The sequence below is a fragment of the Taeniopygia guttata genome, chromosome 10 (genome assembly GCF_048771995.1).
Source record: "Taeniopygia guttata chromosome 10, bTaeGut7.mat, whole genome shotgun sequence".
NCBI classification, from domain to species: Eukaryota; Metazoa; Chordata; class Aves; order Passeriformes; family Estrildidae; genus Taeniopygia; species Taeniopygia guttata.
In genome coordinates this window covers 18784209-18798668 of record NC_133035.1, presented here as the reverse complement: position 1 = coordinate 18798668, position 14460 = coordinate 18784209, and the positions used below count along the sequence as shown (strand labels likewise).

At 43.4% G+C, this 14460-nt stretch overlaps 1 protein-coding gene across 11 annotated transcripts in view; it reads left to right on the top strand.

Annotated features, from left to right (window-relative positions):
* The window catches only part of MEGF11 (multiple EGF like domains 11), a 253415-nt gene that overhangs the window by 161038 nt on the left and 77917 nt on the right, over positions 1-14460 (top strand). For all 11 annotated transcript variants that reach the window (XR_012057601.1, XR_012057600.1, XM_030281844.4 and 8 more), the window contains 3 exons: positions 812-932; positions 6626-6762; positions 11868-12080. Coding sequence is in view for 9 of the 11 variants with exons in the window: in XM_030281844.4 (XP_030137704.2) it covers positions 812-932; positions 6626-6762; positions 11868-12080 (471 nt within the window). In the remaining 2 variants the exon portion in view is untranslated. The remainder of the gene's footprint in view (positions 1-811; positions 933-6625; positions 6763-11867; positions 12081-14460) is intronic.

Sequence of the window (14460 nt, the reverse complement as noted above, 5' to 3'; positions counted from 1 at the left end):
AGAGTTAACCCTCATAAATAAGTGATGGGCTTGTGAATATTTTATTTAGTACCTGATTTCCTCCTAGACTTGTGACCTCAGTCATGGAAGCACTCACTGCTAAGGACTTCGCTTACTCTTGGGAATGCTCCCCTTGGCATCAGCATGTCAGTTCTCAGCAGGGCCAGCCCCTGATGTTGTAGGAACATCCTCATCAGACGACAGTCAGTTAGGGGGACAACATCCTATAATTTCAGAAGCTCAGTGCTGAAAGCTCTGATGTGCAGATGTAGGACACACTGGGTTTTGCAGGGATTACCCCCACATTGCCCCCCATGAGTACTGAGAGAGACTCAATGAGCTTAAATAGCCTTTAAATGGTGTTGAGTCCTTGCCAGTCCATTATACACTGCAAATGTTAACATTCAGTAGTGACTGGAGGAATTTCAAATGTTTTAATTCCATCCTTTTATTCTGTTTGCAGCTTCTTTTGGTGCCATGTCATATAATTCACATTGAAGGCTTCATCCCGCAACTCATATTTTCCTGGGCTATTTTAATGGTTATGGGTTGTCCTGTTGAGATGGGTGGGATTTGGTACATGCAGAAAGGTTACACTCATGCATCAGCCTTACAGGGCTGGATCCAGGCCACATAAACAACCCCAGCAGGAATAAAAGGAATCTCAGCTAATTGGCAGTGCCAGCTGAGCCTTGCTGAGGCCTCATCATTTGCACGATGACATGATGACACCTGTGTTGTGTGTTTTTCTCTGTTGCCTGCGAGTTCTCTAGACTGATGTCTCTGTTTGCTGTTCTCTCTCTCCCCAAAGCTGTGAGGAGCTGTGTCCCCCCGGCAGCCACGGGGCGCAGTGCGAGCTGCGCTGCCCCTGCCAGAACGGCGGCGTTTGTCACCACGTCACCGGGGAGTGCTCCTGTCCTGCTGGATGGATGGTGGGTGCTGCTGCAACTGCCTGTTCACTGGGCACTGGGGAAAACGCCAATCACTTGGTTTTTTTGAATCTTAAAAGTTTATTAGCAATAAAATAGTTATAAAAATAGTAATAAAATTAGAGTAATAAAATTCGGACAGTGAGGATTAGGACACTATGAGACAATAAAAGCAAAGAATTACAGATGTCCGGATGTTTTTGGGCCCTAAGTTGCCAAAAACATGCCTTGTGAACAAAGGAATAACCTTAAAAGCAATAGCCTGTTGCATATTCATATATCTCATACATGATGCATAAATTCTTTGCAAATTAAGAACGTTTCTGGTTTTTGTCAACTTCTCCTTAATCCTGGTGGTTCCATAAAGACAGAGAGAAGGTGGAAGAACATTTGTTTTTTCTGATAAGGAGGCTGTAACTCTTTATGTGTCCTGTTGCTGTTATCTCTGTGCAAAGAGTTTCTTGATTATCTTATCTCTTTCTTGAGCTAGTAAAAAAATATCTTACATCTCAGAGTTTCTATTTTAACATTATGTTATAACCTAAAACTATATTTAACACACTACTTAAGAGAATTAATACAGCCTAACTTTCTAACATAATACATATAATATTCATTTTAATATTTGCGAAAAGCCAATCATAAAGTACGCATTTTTCACAGTCACAGCTTCAGCTGATATGTGTCAGCCAGGCTCTAACAATTCCCAAACTGGAACCACATTTGCTGGGTGTGCACAACACCTGCACAGACAGGCCGCCACTTTGGGACCTGCCACCTTCCCTGGAAGTGTTCCAGAAACATGTGGGTGTGGGGACAGGGGTTAGTGGTGGGCCTGGCAGTGCAGGGGGAATGGTTGGACTTGATCATCTTGGAGGGCTTTTCCAGCCTTGGTGGCTCTGTGATTCTCAGACTGGCAGGTGCCATCACAGAGTTCAAAAACAACAGCGTGCCACGGGATAAGAGAGTTGTCTGTGAGTTCCAGTTCCTGGGAATACTCCCTGCAGCCTTACACAGTGCCCTCACACAGGACAGAAAGCTCAAAGCCCAGCTCAGCACTGTCAGAGGCACAAAGTGTCCTGTTCCCCTTCAGGGAGAGGGGGAAGCCTGGGGGAATCTGAGGCTCAGGCAGGCAGCAGAGCTGAGCCCAGGGCACAGTTCAGAGTTGTGTCCTTGCCCAGGCACCTCTGCCATTGATTGCCAGAGATTTGCTTGTGTCAGGGCTTGCACTGCAGAGAGACAGCTGCCCTAACCTTTAATCCTTTGTGTCAGGAAAGCAATGCCAAGCATTTTCAAAGTCCTCAACTTTATCAATAATGTAATAATGAACTCTCTTGGGGCGTGCCAAGTCTCACAGGCCTTCATCCCATTTAGCTGTACTAAACTTCCTGGCATTTTTCCTCTATCTGACAATTAGTCTCTTGGCAAAGTTGATGGATTTTAAAGCATGCAAGTACTCTGAACTTTTTATTTTTACGTGGAAGGCCCTGCAGATCATCACACAACTGTGAATTCTGATGGGGACCCTCTACCTGTTCAAACATGCAAAAACTGAGAGAGGTTTTTGTTCCTTTCCATTTATACATCAACTACTTTGAGTTCAGAATTACCAGCTCTGAGATGCTGCTGTGCATCAGCAACAATGTTCTGTGGGAAAACACTGGTGTTCTTCATTTTTGGTGGAAAATATCTCTAAATGGAGAGCTGGAATCTCTCTAACACCACCCATCATGGCAAGGGTGGTGATGAGGTTATTCCATTCCAAATGACAAAACTTGTCAGAAGTCTGAATATGGCCCCTTGCCCTCACCTGGCAATCGGTGGTGGCAAAGAAAAGGTTCTTTCCTTGAGTGCTGGAGCATTGGGAAAGCAATTCACATATTTTTGAGGGCCTATCAGTCCATTCTGGCACTACCCCCTAAGAAGTGATCAATAAAGTGATTCACATAAAAATATTACTTTTTTCATCTCTCCTCCTGCATGCCAAGATTTCTCAGGATCCGAGTTGTTTTTCTGTATTATTCATTACTTGCATTTTATCAGGAGTTTTCTCCTGTTTTTCAAAGTTAAAACATCACTAAACAAATAAGAATATCAGAATAGAATAGGAATTTTTAGATGTCTTTTAGGATGCAGCACAGACCCTAAGAAGAGCCAGAGCACTGCACAGCAGCTGTGGTTGTATTCTGGCCCAGTCCTGCCGAATTCCTTACAGCCTGGAGTTCCTTTATGCTTTTTTAGGATCCCAGAGAGACTTTTCTGAAAACTGTGTTGTTGGCTGCACTGTCCCTGGAGGAACCCTAGAGTTAACAATTGATGTTTGAAACAAGCATTACTGAAAATTGAAGAGAAAGATCAAGTATTCTGCAGAAAGAAACTGAAATTATAAGTAAAAGCACTCAGCTTGTAAATGTTGAGATTTTAAGTATAAAGGGTCTCTCCAGGGTTTTAATGAAAAGCTGGTAATTCAGTGTACAGAGAGAGATAACAAGTGTGTTTTCATGCTATATTTTTAACTCTTGGTGGTTGGAATGGTTTGGGAAGTGAGACATGAGGGGGCTGTAAAGGAGCAGGCGAGATGGGATTGCTAGACAGCATTCATTTTATTTCACACCACGGATTTCTGTGACACCAGGAATTTTACTTGCTGATTTTGAGGCTTGAGATTGCACATATATATTGAATATACCATCATTTTGGAAGGAGAGAATTCCCCCTAGATTTGTACAAGTGCAAATCCACTTGGACTTTATTGCTGCTGGATGAGCTGCAACTTTTATCCTTTCCTAGGTTGGCATATTAACAGGAGCTCAGCTCCCTTGGGGTTTGGTGGGATGGGGAAGGGAAGGCATTGACTTTAAAAGAAGGAAGTTCTGGGGTTCTGAGGTTCCTCCTTGGATCTGCCATCTTCAAAGCCTGGTTCTTTTATGACTTGTAATGTCTTTCCTCCCACTAGTGCTGAATCTCTCAGCAGCACAAGTTCCACAGACAGTGTCCTGTGGGATTTTACCACCCCATGGGTTCTTCACCAGGAGGATGGTGACCAACAGCCTCTCTTGTTGAACAGTCAACAGAATCTGGCTTCCAGCCTCCCACAATGTTGGGCTTTTTCCACTTTTGTGGCTGTGGAGTTTAGTGGGTGGCTGCTTTAGGGTTTCATTAACAATTTACAGATTTAATTCTATACATCTTTCTCACTTGCAATATTAAATTCTCCAAGCGCTCTCAGGAATTGGGGAGAGAAGTTAATTTTGCATTTACAATGCTTCTCAGAAGCGCTTTTGAAGGACTAGTTCTCTGTGCTCAGGAAAGCAGCAATATTTCCTCACCTGACAGAACATTTGTCACTGGCAACATCCCCTGTTTGGCCCCAGACCCCCTTCCCAAGGCATGGTGGTGCTGTGGTAGTACAGCACATTCTGCTCATCACTTCTCTGCTATTGATTCTGGGCATTGTGAAGCATCATTTGTATTTTTGTCTATTTTTCTTTCTGTTGTGGATTTTAAACATGGAGGTGTCTGAGAAAATGAAGGAGGAAAAAAAAATCTTTTCTGTCCTACAAAGTACAGAAAACAATGTCAAAAGCAGAAGCTGATGAGATCAGGGCCTTAAAAAAGGTGCTGATGGGGTGAACTTTGCTGATTAGATGTATAAGCAGCAGGAAATGTTGGTCTGACATTTGATCCTCTAGAGAGGGATGTTTTGAATTCCCTTAGTACATATTAATGCAAAAAGTACAGCTAAAGATTCTCTTGGCTCCGGGGGGATGCATCCCAGAGTATTGCTTTCTCATCATTTGTTGATAGAAATCCTGTTCCTTTTGAGACATGAAGGGAGAAAGTATTTATTATCAAGATAAATGGACACTTAGGTTTTCAGATATATAGTGTTGTGTATTACTCAAGTCCAGAGACACCAGTTTTTAACACTGTAATCTGAAAGTTCTTGAACAGAGGCCAACTTGTCTGTTTTACAGCCAAGGAGCCACACAGCCCTGGTTGGGAAAGGCTCAAAGTATCTGTTTTATGGTGACATTGAAGAGCAGCCTCTTCACTTTGGGGCTGTTCATACAGCTAAACTTCCCAAGCCCTGAGGAGTGAAAGCAGCCATTATATTCCTGGTTTATATTTTGAATCAGTTGTGTCTGATACATGCTTTGCTCAAAACCCAGAGGCCCCAGGGCTTGGTTAGGGAAACAGAGAAATTAAACCCAAATAATCCCGTGGCCAGACACTGTTTCTGTCTCATGCTGGGCACTGTGGTGGCACTGGCAGCAGCAGCACTTGCTGCAGATGCCAAACATTTTCCATTATAGGACCACAACTTCAGATCCCAGCACTGCCAGACTTGTTTTGGCTGAAGTTCCTCAGTTGGATGCCAGCATCAGGCTTTATATTTGCTCACAGGGAGAAAAACATTCATACAACTTCTGAGAAAGTCTGGGGAAATCCTTGTAAGGCCTTGATACTTGGCAGGGACATTATGGGATACCTGGGGGGAAACCACCTGAGGCTGGCAGGTAGATTCTCCAGAGACATGACCCCACACAAGGGTGAACATTCCCTGCCTTGGGGCTGAGCAGCTGGAGCAGGGATTACCTGGGAGCTGCTTCACTTGTGAGCAGTGCCAGGGGCACAGCAGGGACAGTCTGGCTTTGCTTCACTCCCAGGGCTGGTTAAGCAGGGAGGAGAAGAGGAAACATCTCAAAAATGAGCATTTGGGTCTGGGTGGAGGAGAGGATTAAAAGGGAGGCTGCAACAGGGATTTGGAATAGACTGGAATAAAGAGGCAGGAAAGCAGAGGACTGGGACCATAAAACAGGATGTGAAGTTGAGGCAGGTCGGGGACTGAGATGTGGCTCCAGGGCTGGGGATAAAGGAGCTGGAAGGCTGCTGGAGGCTGCATCCTGTCACTGTTTAGGTAGATATTCCACTGCAAAATTCCTTCTTCTGGCCAGAAGGCTGCTGCAGTGCTGATGTGGACACTCACATTGCTTCTGTGCCATCACTGGGGTTTTTCTGCAGCTGTGCTAATCCTCATTCCCATTCTGCCCCTCTATGGCTTTCCCAAAGCTTTGGCAGATCCATCCATCTGAGAGATGGATGTGTGGCTGGAGAGAGCAGAGGCAGCAGTGAGAAGGGTGTGAAGGGCAGTAGAGGAATCTCCAGCCTCCAGTTGGGTTGGATGAACACGTGGCTGAACAGGAGAGATCATCACAGACCATCAAAACCAGCACAGCGACACCCTCCCAGTGCAACAATCCCTTCCTTCCCAAACCTCCTCTGTGCAGCAGGTGGCCAACAGCTTTTCACACTCCCCATTTCACAAAAACCCCAGGAGAACACAAGCAGTTTTGTAGACTTCTCTGGTTGCCTTTAACTTCTCCCACATCTTCATGTGGCTGTTCGAGGGGCAGTGCAAGCCCAGATGCAGTTTGTGGGGGAGATCCAAGGAAGAGAATTATCCCTGAGTGTGCAGTGGTGAGAAAAATCCCTTCTGGAGTCAGGCCAGGCAGGCATTTACTGTGGTAGCAGAGTTTTCAGACTGTCTTTAGCACATCTTATGCAGATAAAATACTGCTACTACACTTACATCTAGTTTTAGCAAGAAGGACAATAAAATTACAAGCTGCATAGAGAAATTTATTGCATTATGAATGTTGACTGAAATATTGCTCTTTCTGCAACCTTACCAGGGGTTGGTGTGTGCACAGCCTTGTCCTCCTGGAACCTTTGGAATTAACTGCAGCCAGGACTGTCCATGCCACAACGGAGGGCACTGTGACCCCGTGACAGGAAAATGCCTGTGTACAGCTGGCTATATAGGAGACAGGTAAAAATCAACCCCCAAAGCCTTTCATGTTAACCACAGACTGTCAATATTTATATCCCTTCTAGGACAATCTTCCTCCCTGAAAAATGGTGTTATGTTTCTATTGCTCCAATTAGGTTCATCCTTCTGAAGCACTTCAAGCAATATAAATGTGGCAATGTTATTACTTTTTATTGGCAATGCTCTCCATTTACAGGGGGTTTTAATATAACTTTTAAAATTTAATGGATTAAATTTAATTTAGATATTTACAGTGATAAATTTAATAGAGAGCATTACATGTTTACAAGATATGTAAATGAACTATCTTTATACAAATTAATATCCTCAAGAGTAAGCAATGCTGCAGTTTAATGTCTCCTTCATTCTTCTGTGTTGCTGTAGCACTGATCCATCTCAGCCACCAGCAAAAGGTGATAAATCCTCAAAATTTATAAACGAGAGCCTTCACCCATGAATCGATCAGAGCAGATGATAATATTGTTTTACCAAGGTGTCATGGATTCAGCAAAATGACTACACAGCAAAGTCAATGAGGGATTGCAGCACGTGCTGCCTTAGCCCGCAGCTAATCCTGGCTAACAAAGGGTGGGAAATGCACTTAAAGCAGCTCTCAGGAGCACTTTGCGTGGGGCAAACCCTGTGGCACCAGGGTTTGCAGAAATGCACAGCTCACCAGTGGATGCTATTCTAAAGCACTTTCTCCTCTATATTCCCTTTTTTATTAGCTCTATACTGACATATGCTGCAATTATACTTTTATGCAACAAAACTCATTGGAATTTCTCATCTCTGCCCTCACTGAATAATCAGCAGGTCGTTGTAGCACAAGCATCCAACCCTCAGCCCTGTGGGAGGGTCAGAAGGCTGCTCCTTCCCATTACACATGGAGCTTCTCAGTTTCCATTTTATGGACAGTTATAATTGGAGTTTATGTCAGGGTTTGCATGGGGTTGAATATGGAGGAAATACTAATTATTTCCAAGTAATTTAGAGAAGAAGACATCAGTGTGCCTCTCTTCCCCATTCTCCATCTGGAGATTGTTCCCAGACATGTGGTACCATATAATTCCTGTTTCTCTTTCTGTCTTTGTGGAGACTTTTCCACTGAAGGGGAAAAGTACAGCCTGGGACTTTATAGTGGGGACCACACTTGAATCCATGCTGGGGGAGGCTGGCAGAGCCTCTCTTGCTCTCCTCATTTGGTTGTTGCACACCCTGATGGATTCCTGGCTGTAGATGGATCAGTCCAATCAAGAGTTGGAGCTTTCGGGAGCTCCCAGCCAGCAGCTTGCATCCCTGTTGGGAATGAGGAAAGGAGATGGGAAGAGGATTTTACTGCTGAGAGGGCAACTCAGGGAGAGACTGGGCAGAGGAGGCACCTCAGGGAAGACATGGCAGGAGCTCACAGGGGTTGTCCTTGAGCAAAAGGAGTGTGGACTCGGAGATCTGAACTTGGATAAAAGGGAGAGAGATTTGGACACCAAAGAGAGACATAACTTGGGAAGGGAGACAGTAAAAAAATAAGGCAGAATCAGCTGGGAGAAATGGAAAAGAATGTCACACTCTGGACCTGCATCCAAGCAAAACTTGGCAATGGCTCACCTTCCCCATCCCAGAGCAGTGAAGTAAAAGATGCTGAGAGGAGAGGCAGGAGAGCAGAAATGCAGGTGTGTGAAAGGATGAATGAGAACAGGATTGAAAAGGTAAACAGGCAGTTAGGAAAGCTCTGCTGCAGCAGGGTAAAACTGGATTAGCCTATAAATTCCCATCTTTCCAACAGGTTCCTGGAAGGTTAGAACATGTTCATCTCTCAGCCTTTAATCCCCCTCCTATAAGGGAGGGGAAACCTCAGGCCTCTTGTGTCCAGCTGCAGTTCTGCTGCTCTCTTGGGCTGGGCAGCCCTGGTTTGTACTGGCTGAACTGGTTTGTTCTGAGCACACACCTGCCTCACCTGCCTGGGGCCCCACTGATTTCAGTGAGGGACGAGGTCTTTAAAGAGTCTGAATGGCTTTCCTTGGGTTTTTGCTCACACCACAGGGACAATGGGACAGAGCAGGCAGCTCCAGTTTAGCTCAGAGTCTGTTTTACACTCTGCATCTGCAGCTGTTTTACTGTCCCAGCAAAAAGAAGAGCAGGAGAATCTGCTGAACAACAAAACACTGCCTGTTTTAACATTTTACAAGGCATTGAAAAAAATCTTAGTAATGACAGATACTGTGAATAACAGCAATAAATACATAAATGCATTTTACCTACTATCATCTTTAAATTGTCAATAAGTACTATATAAAGCTACAGTTCATCATCATGTGCAGAAGATAATAACACAGAGTTAGATAAATATCTGTAGAGATGAAATGGTCATAAAGGTCTGTGTGAGTGTAATTGCCACACTTTTGTTCCCTACCTGTTTTCCAAGAGTGGCACTGCACTAAATCTCTAGGAAATTGGCAGCACTGTTAATAACTGCAGGATGCTTTGTGTTCACAGAAATGACTGGATCTGTCATGGAAATGTGTGTTTTACAAACTGGAAAGGAATAATAGCAGGAGCACAGTTAGAAGCTGAGAATGGAGTGTTTCAGAATTGAGTGGCTCACAGGAAAAGTGAACATGCTGGTTTAGTTTTGTTTTCTATATTGCCCTTAAATCGAAAGATTGAATCTTAACAGCATAAATCTCACGTTTATTAGAAATATACGGGCAGATTTACTCTCCTCTTGTTGTGTTTGTACTTGTAGCTCTTATCTCCATGTTAGTGCATTTTGGATGGCTTTTCATATTTGTCTGTGCTACATAAACGTGATCATTGTTTCAAAACAAAAAGGACAGCCTAAAAAACTCCACAGCATTATTCCTCCAAAAAGGAAAATTGTGGGGGGAAAATGTAGGAGCATGTACTAAGTTCATCTGTTAAGCATGCTGTCTTCTGTTTAATATATTGTGAAATTGCTTCCATTAATTCTACAGGTGACAGCCATATTATCCTATCCCAACCCAAATAATTATGGTACATATTAAAGTTCAGTGGATATTATAATACGAATCTCCCCAGATAGGCAGAAAGCAATGTAAATTAAACAAGAAACATAACTAGGGCTTAGCAGCTCATTTTGTAATTTAATTGAACAATGTATCTGGTTGTTAATGGTGCTATGGACACATTAGATTGATATGTTGCAAAGGAAAGATGTTTAAGTAGAAAGCTAATTCCTGCTGTGATTATTCTCATGTTCCAGAGGAGTCATTATTAGTATTCTTTGTATAAAATTCATTAGAGGTAGCTGCTTGATCTCCAAATAAATAAGTTGGTTAAATTGTTAGTAGAAAAAGGCTAATTATGTAAATGGATTGGGTCGTCAATATTTCATTTCCAGATGCTTTTCTCCCTGCTAGGTAATGCTTCATCTTCTATAAATATAGAATGATACAGTGCACTATTGACTAAGAGTTCACCCCGTGGAGCTCAGAGCTCTCTGCTCACTCAGGGTCTGTGCAGCAGCGGGGACATGAGGAGCTTCATTGTTCCTCCTTGCATTTCATTTGCTGGGAATGTTCCAGCCCCACTGTTCCCATTCTTTGCTGGCTCTTTCCTTTGCAGCTGAACCCCCTGGGAGCAGCAGGGCTCTGTCTCTCTCTGGTGCCTCTCCAGACTCTTTCCCTCTTTGTCCCAAACTCCTCTCACTTTGAGTCTTGTATGAACTCCTCAACTCAGATTTGCGACCAGCAACTGTGTCAGTGCCTGCTGGAATTAAATCACCAGCCAGCCCCTTTGCTGTGTTCATTTATTTTTAGTAAAACGTGATAATCTGAAGCTGCAAAAGTAATGCCCTTCTTATATACTGCCTGTGTTCATTGCAGTTTTGCCTGGCTTGCATCACACATTAATCTTTTATTACTGATCATTATATTAACTCTCACCTGCCAGCTGTGAAATGACCTGCAGAAAGACATTTAACAATTGCCTCCATCCACTGAGTTTACAGTATACACTTTAATCAATGCTCAGGCTTAAATTAATGCTGATAGGCAATTTCCAATGCCTGGCATCCATGTGATAAGGGAATTGGGCTTTTCTGGGCTTCTTTTTCTGTTTTTATTAACTGAAAAGGCCTATCTGTATTTCACGGTGGATCATGTAAACTGTGGTACTGACTCATTGCAGAATTCTGAAACCACTGAATTATGTCAAGCACACAATCAGTTGCTTTCTTCAGGACCTTAGCTGAGCTTTTCCAAGTAGGAAATAATCTGAACTCTTAAATTGGTTGTGTAGGACAAGGAAACAGACTTTTTGGCAGATCTCAGAACATATCCAAGTAGGGAGATATTTTTAACAGTGCATGGAAGGTGCAATTTAAAACAATCTGTGTAAAGTGTTTGCAGGTTCCAATTGTATGTAGATCAAATATTAAAATGTTGGCAATTTTTAAGAAGATTCTCCACTAAGGAGCATGAAAGTGATTTTTATTGAGATTTTATACTACTTAGCTACCCTGGAGTAGGAGAAGAAAAGCAAATTTAAGCTTCTAGTTACTCAGAACACACACAAAACACAAAGGGGTTTCTTTTCTCCTAGTTGGTATAAAACTGATGCAATGTCAACAAAGAGGGCAAGTAAAACTAAAACATTGCTGGAGAACATTTTGCTCAGTATTGCTAAATACACTTTCCCTTTTAACCCTCCTCATCACTGAGAGTGCCATGTGCTTTCAAGGGAGGTGCACAGTCCTCCTGTGATAAAGAAAAGTCAAGCAGGTGAGGGGTTTTATAATAAAATTGCCTATCACTTTCTTACGATTGATGAACACAGTTGTCAAGGTCCAGGAAAGAAGAATGCATCTTGTGAATGAAGGTAATATGAATTAATGCAAATTTGGCAGGATATAATTGGGCAAGGATGAATGCAGTTTCTCCCAGCAGTAATTTGCATGCCCAAGATACCCCATCACTCCAGTGATACCATCAGTTCAGTTACTTCCATAAATGAGCAATAATTGCTCTGCTTGGTATTTAACTCATGAACAAAGAGGTTCCTGTGTAAAAGCAATGTCCTGCTGAGACTGTGGATGTGACTGGATGCCATGTCCCGTGCCATGGCAGGTGCCAGGAGGAGTGTCCCATCGGCACCTACGGCTTCCAGTGCGCGCAGACCTGCGCCTGCCAGAACGGCGCCAAGTGCTACCACGTCAACGGGGCCTGCATCTGTGACCCTGGCTTCAAGGGCATCCACTGCCAGGAAAGGATGTGTCCTGAAGGCTTCTATGGCCTCAAATGCAACAAGAGATGCCCCTGCAATATTACCAACACCCTCAGGTATGTACCTCATGTAATATTCTAGTGCAGGGACTGGGCCAATAAAAGCGTTGGGAAAAAATTCAGTTAACTACAGCTACTGTCCTTTTCTCTTTAGTTTTAAGTGCAAACACAGAGATTTTCTCTGGTTTGCAAAATTTTGATTTAAATGACCTCAGGTTTGGAACCATTAGCCTCAGTCCAGCCAGATACAAAGCATGTATCTGTTAACAGTTCTGGTAACACCTGAAACAGCCTGACATACAGCTTTATCCTGTAAAACCTCTAGGCATAAGAACCACCAGGTGATGATCATATGTGTGGATAATAACCCACTGAAGTTTAAAAAATAGATATATATTTACTCAAATCCAACACTTGCCCTCTTTTTTATGACATGGGTTTGCTTGTTAGATCTATAGACAGCAAGGGGACTTTCAACATGAAACCTAATTTGCTTCAGCTGATGTCTCGTGGCAAATTACCTTGTTGGAAACACTTGCGGCAGATGTATAAATAGACTGAAATCAATATCCCTGAGTCAGTCTGTGCAACTATAACATGGTTGACATTGTCAAAATAGACTCCTCATGCGAACCCATTTTTGCTCTTCATTCTCTTTGTGTATGTGGAAAATATTCAGGAAAATAAATATCAGGGAATTAGACCTACAATGAAATGAGACTCACTTAAAAGGTCAGAGTTTGATGTTTTATTCCCTTTTTTGCTTTTTTAAATATCTGATTCTTGAGGTTCTCTTTACTATGAGACAGAGCCACAAACAGACTTGAGCACTTTGAATTTACTCTTCCATTGCAGGCTTGAATAAGTTTTGCAAACTGTGAAAATAAGGAAAAATTTAAGACTCTTTCCTATTATCCTCTTTGTTACCTTAAGTAGCTCCTTGTCTTGTTTACTGACTTCTGGAATTGCTGTTTGGAGAATCCTCACTCCCTGACTTGCAGTAAAGGGAGCCTGGACATCCAAACCCTCAGCCTGAGCTGTCTGATGTTCTGGAGCCACATTTCCTTACCTGCACAGTGCTGAGCCCCTCAGCTCCCACTGGATTCCCTCCTTTTCCTACCCATTGCTGTTCAGCAGGAAGAGCCAATTTAGGGTTGTGTAGGCTTCAGGGGGAAGTGGAGATAATTGATGCCCAGGCAAAAATGCCCTTGATAGACATTCTTCAGTTTGGAACCAGACAGGTGGGGACCTGACTGTCCTGCTGATTCTGACAAACCCACCTTGCCATCTTGCTGCTGCTAAAATAGAAATACACTCAATTATGTATGCAAGAAATGGCACCTTGTTTGTGTGCACACACGGACATACACACAAACACTTCAGGCAAGTCTCTCTGGGCACTTGAGATAGACCCTATTTGTCTCAGTCCTGGAAATAAACAGTTGATTTTCCTTGTGAATTCAGCTGTGAGTGGTGAGGCTTTGCTTAACTGAAAGTCAGAGCTCACAATGGATTATTTAAAACTTGTAATTGTGGTGATACAACTCCTGTGCAGCAAGAGAGCTCCAGCACAATTGGGTTTGACAGCCAGGATCCAAAGGGTTGGAGGCTCCCAGGGAGCTCTGTACAAGAGTCTTCCTTCGCTTCTGATTATGTTGTGTATCATGAAATCACTGCAAAAATACCATCCCTGAGGCATGAGATGCACATTAACACAAAAGGTTAGTTCTGTGTTGGGGGATGCCTCAGGAATTACTGCAGAGTGAGCTGAGGGATGAATTCCTACATGTCTCATCACTGCAGCACCTGCAGTGATGTGGTAAATCCACGCTGAGTTGCTCCTCTGTGTAAACTGTACTTCAGGTGTACAGGAGGGTGAGAATATGCTCGTGGGCAGCAGCTGACTTGTGTCTTCACCCCTCCTGAGCCTGCAGAAACCTGTTTGTTTCCATAAAGGTAGAAATAGAGGGGAAGGACTGCAGGCCACAGGCAAGGCTGAGCTTGGCTGCAGTTTCTCGGCTACGTGCTCAATTCATAAAGAGATTTTCAGGTGAGGTAAGACTGCGGGTTGGAGGGTGGAAGAATTCACCCTGTGTTACTCAGAACTACCTGCTCTGTGAGTTTGCCAGAGGATCTTTCCTGAAAGAACAAACTTGCACCTTCCAGCTGTGAGAAAAGAAGAGGTCTCAGAGAGGTTTGAGAGAGCTCAGAAAGGGGGAGGATTGAATCCTCTCCCAGCTCTTTTTCGGGCATGTGGTCATTCCTACACACCCTCCTGTGCCTGCTTGCTGTCTGATGGGAACATTTCATTCCTTCCCTCCCAACACTGCTCCGTCAGCGTCCCTTGCAGCATCCTCTGCTGAGATGGAATCTCTGGTTCCTTAATAAATGAGTCTGGTCACTCTGTTGATAAAATCTCCCTTTTTCCTACATCTTA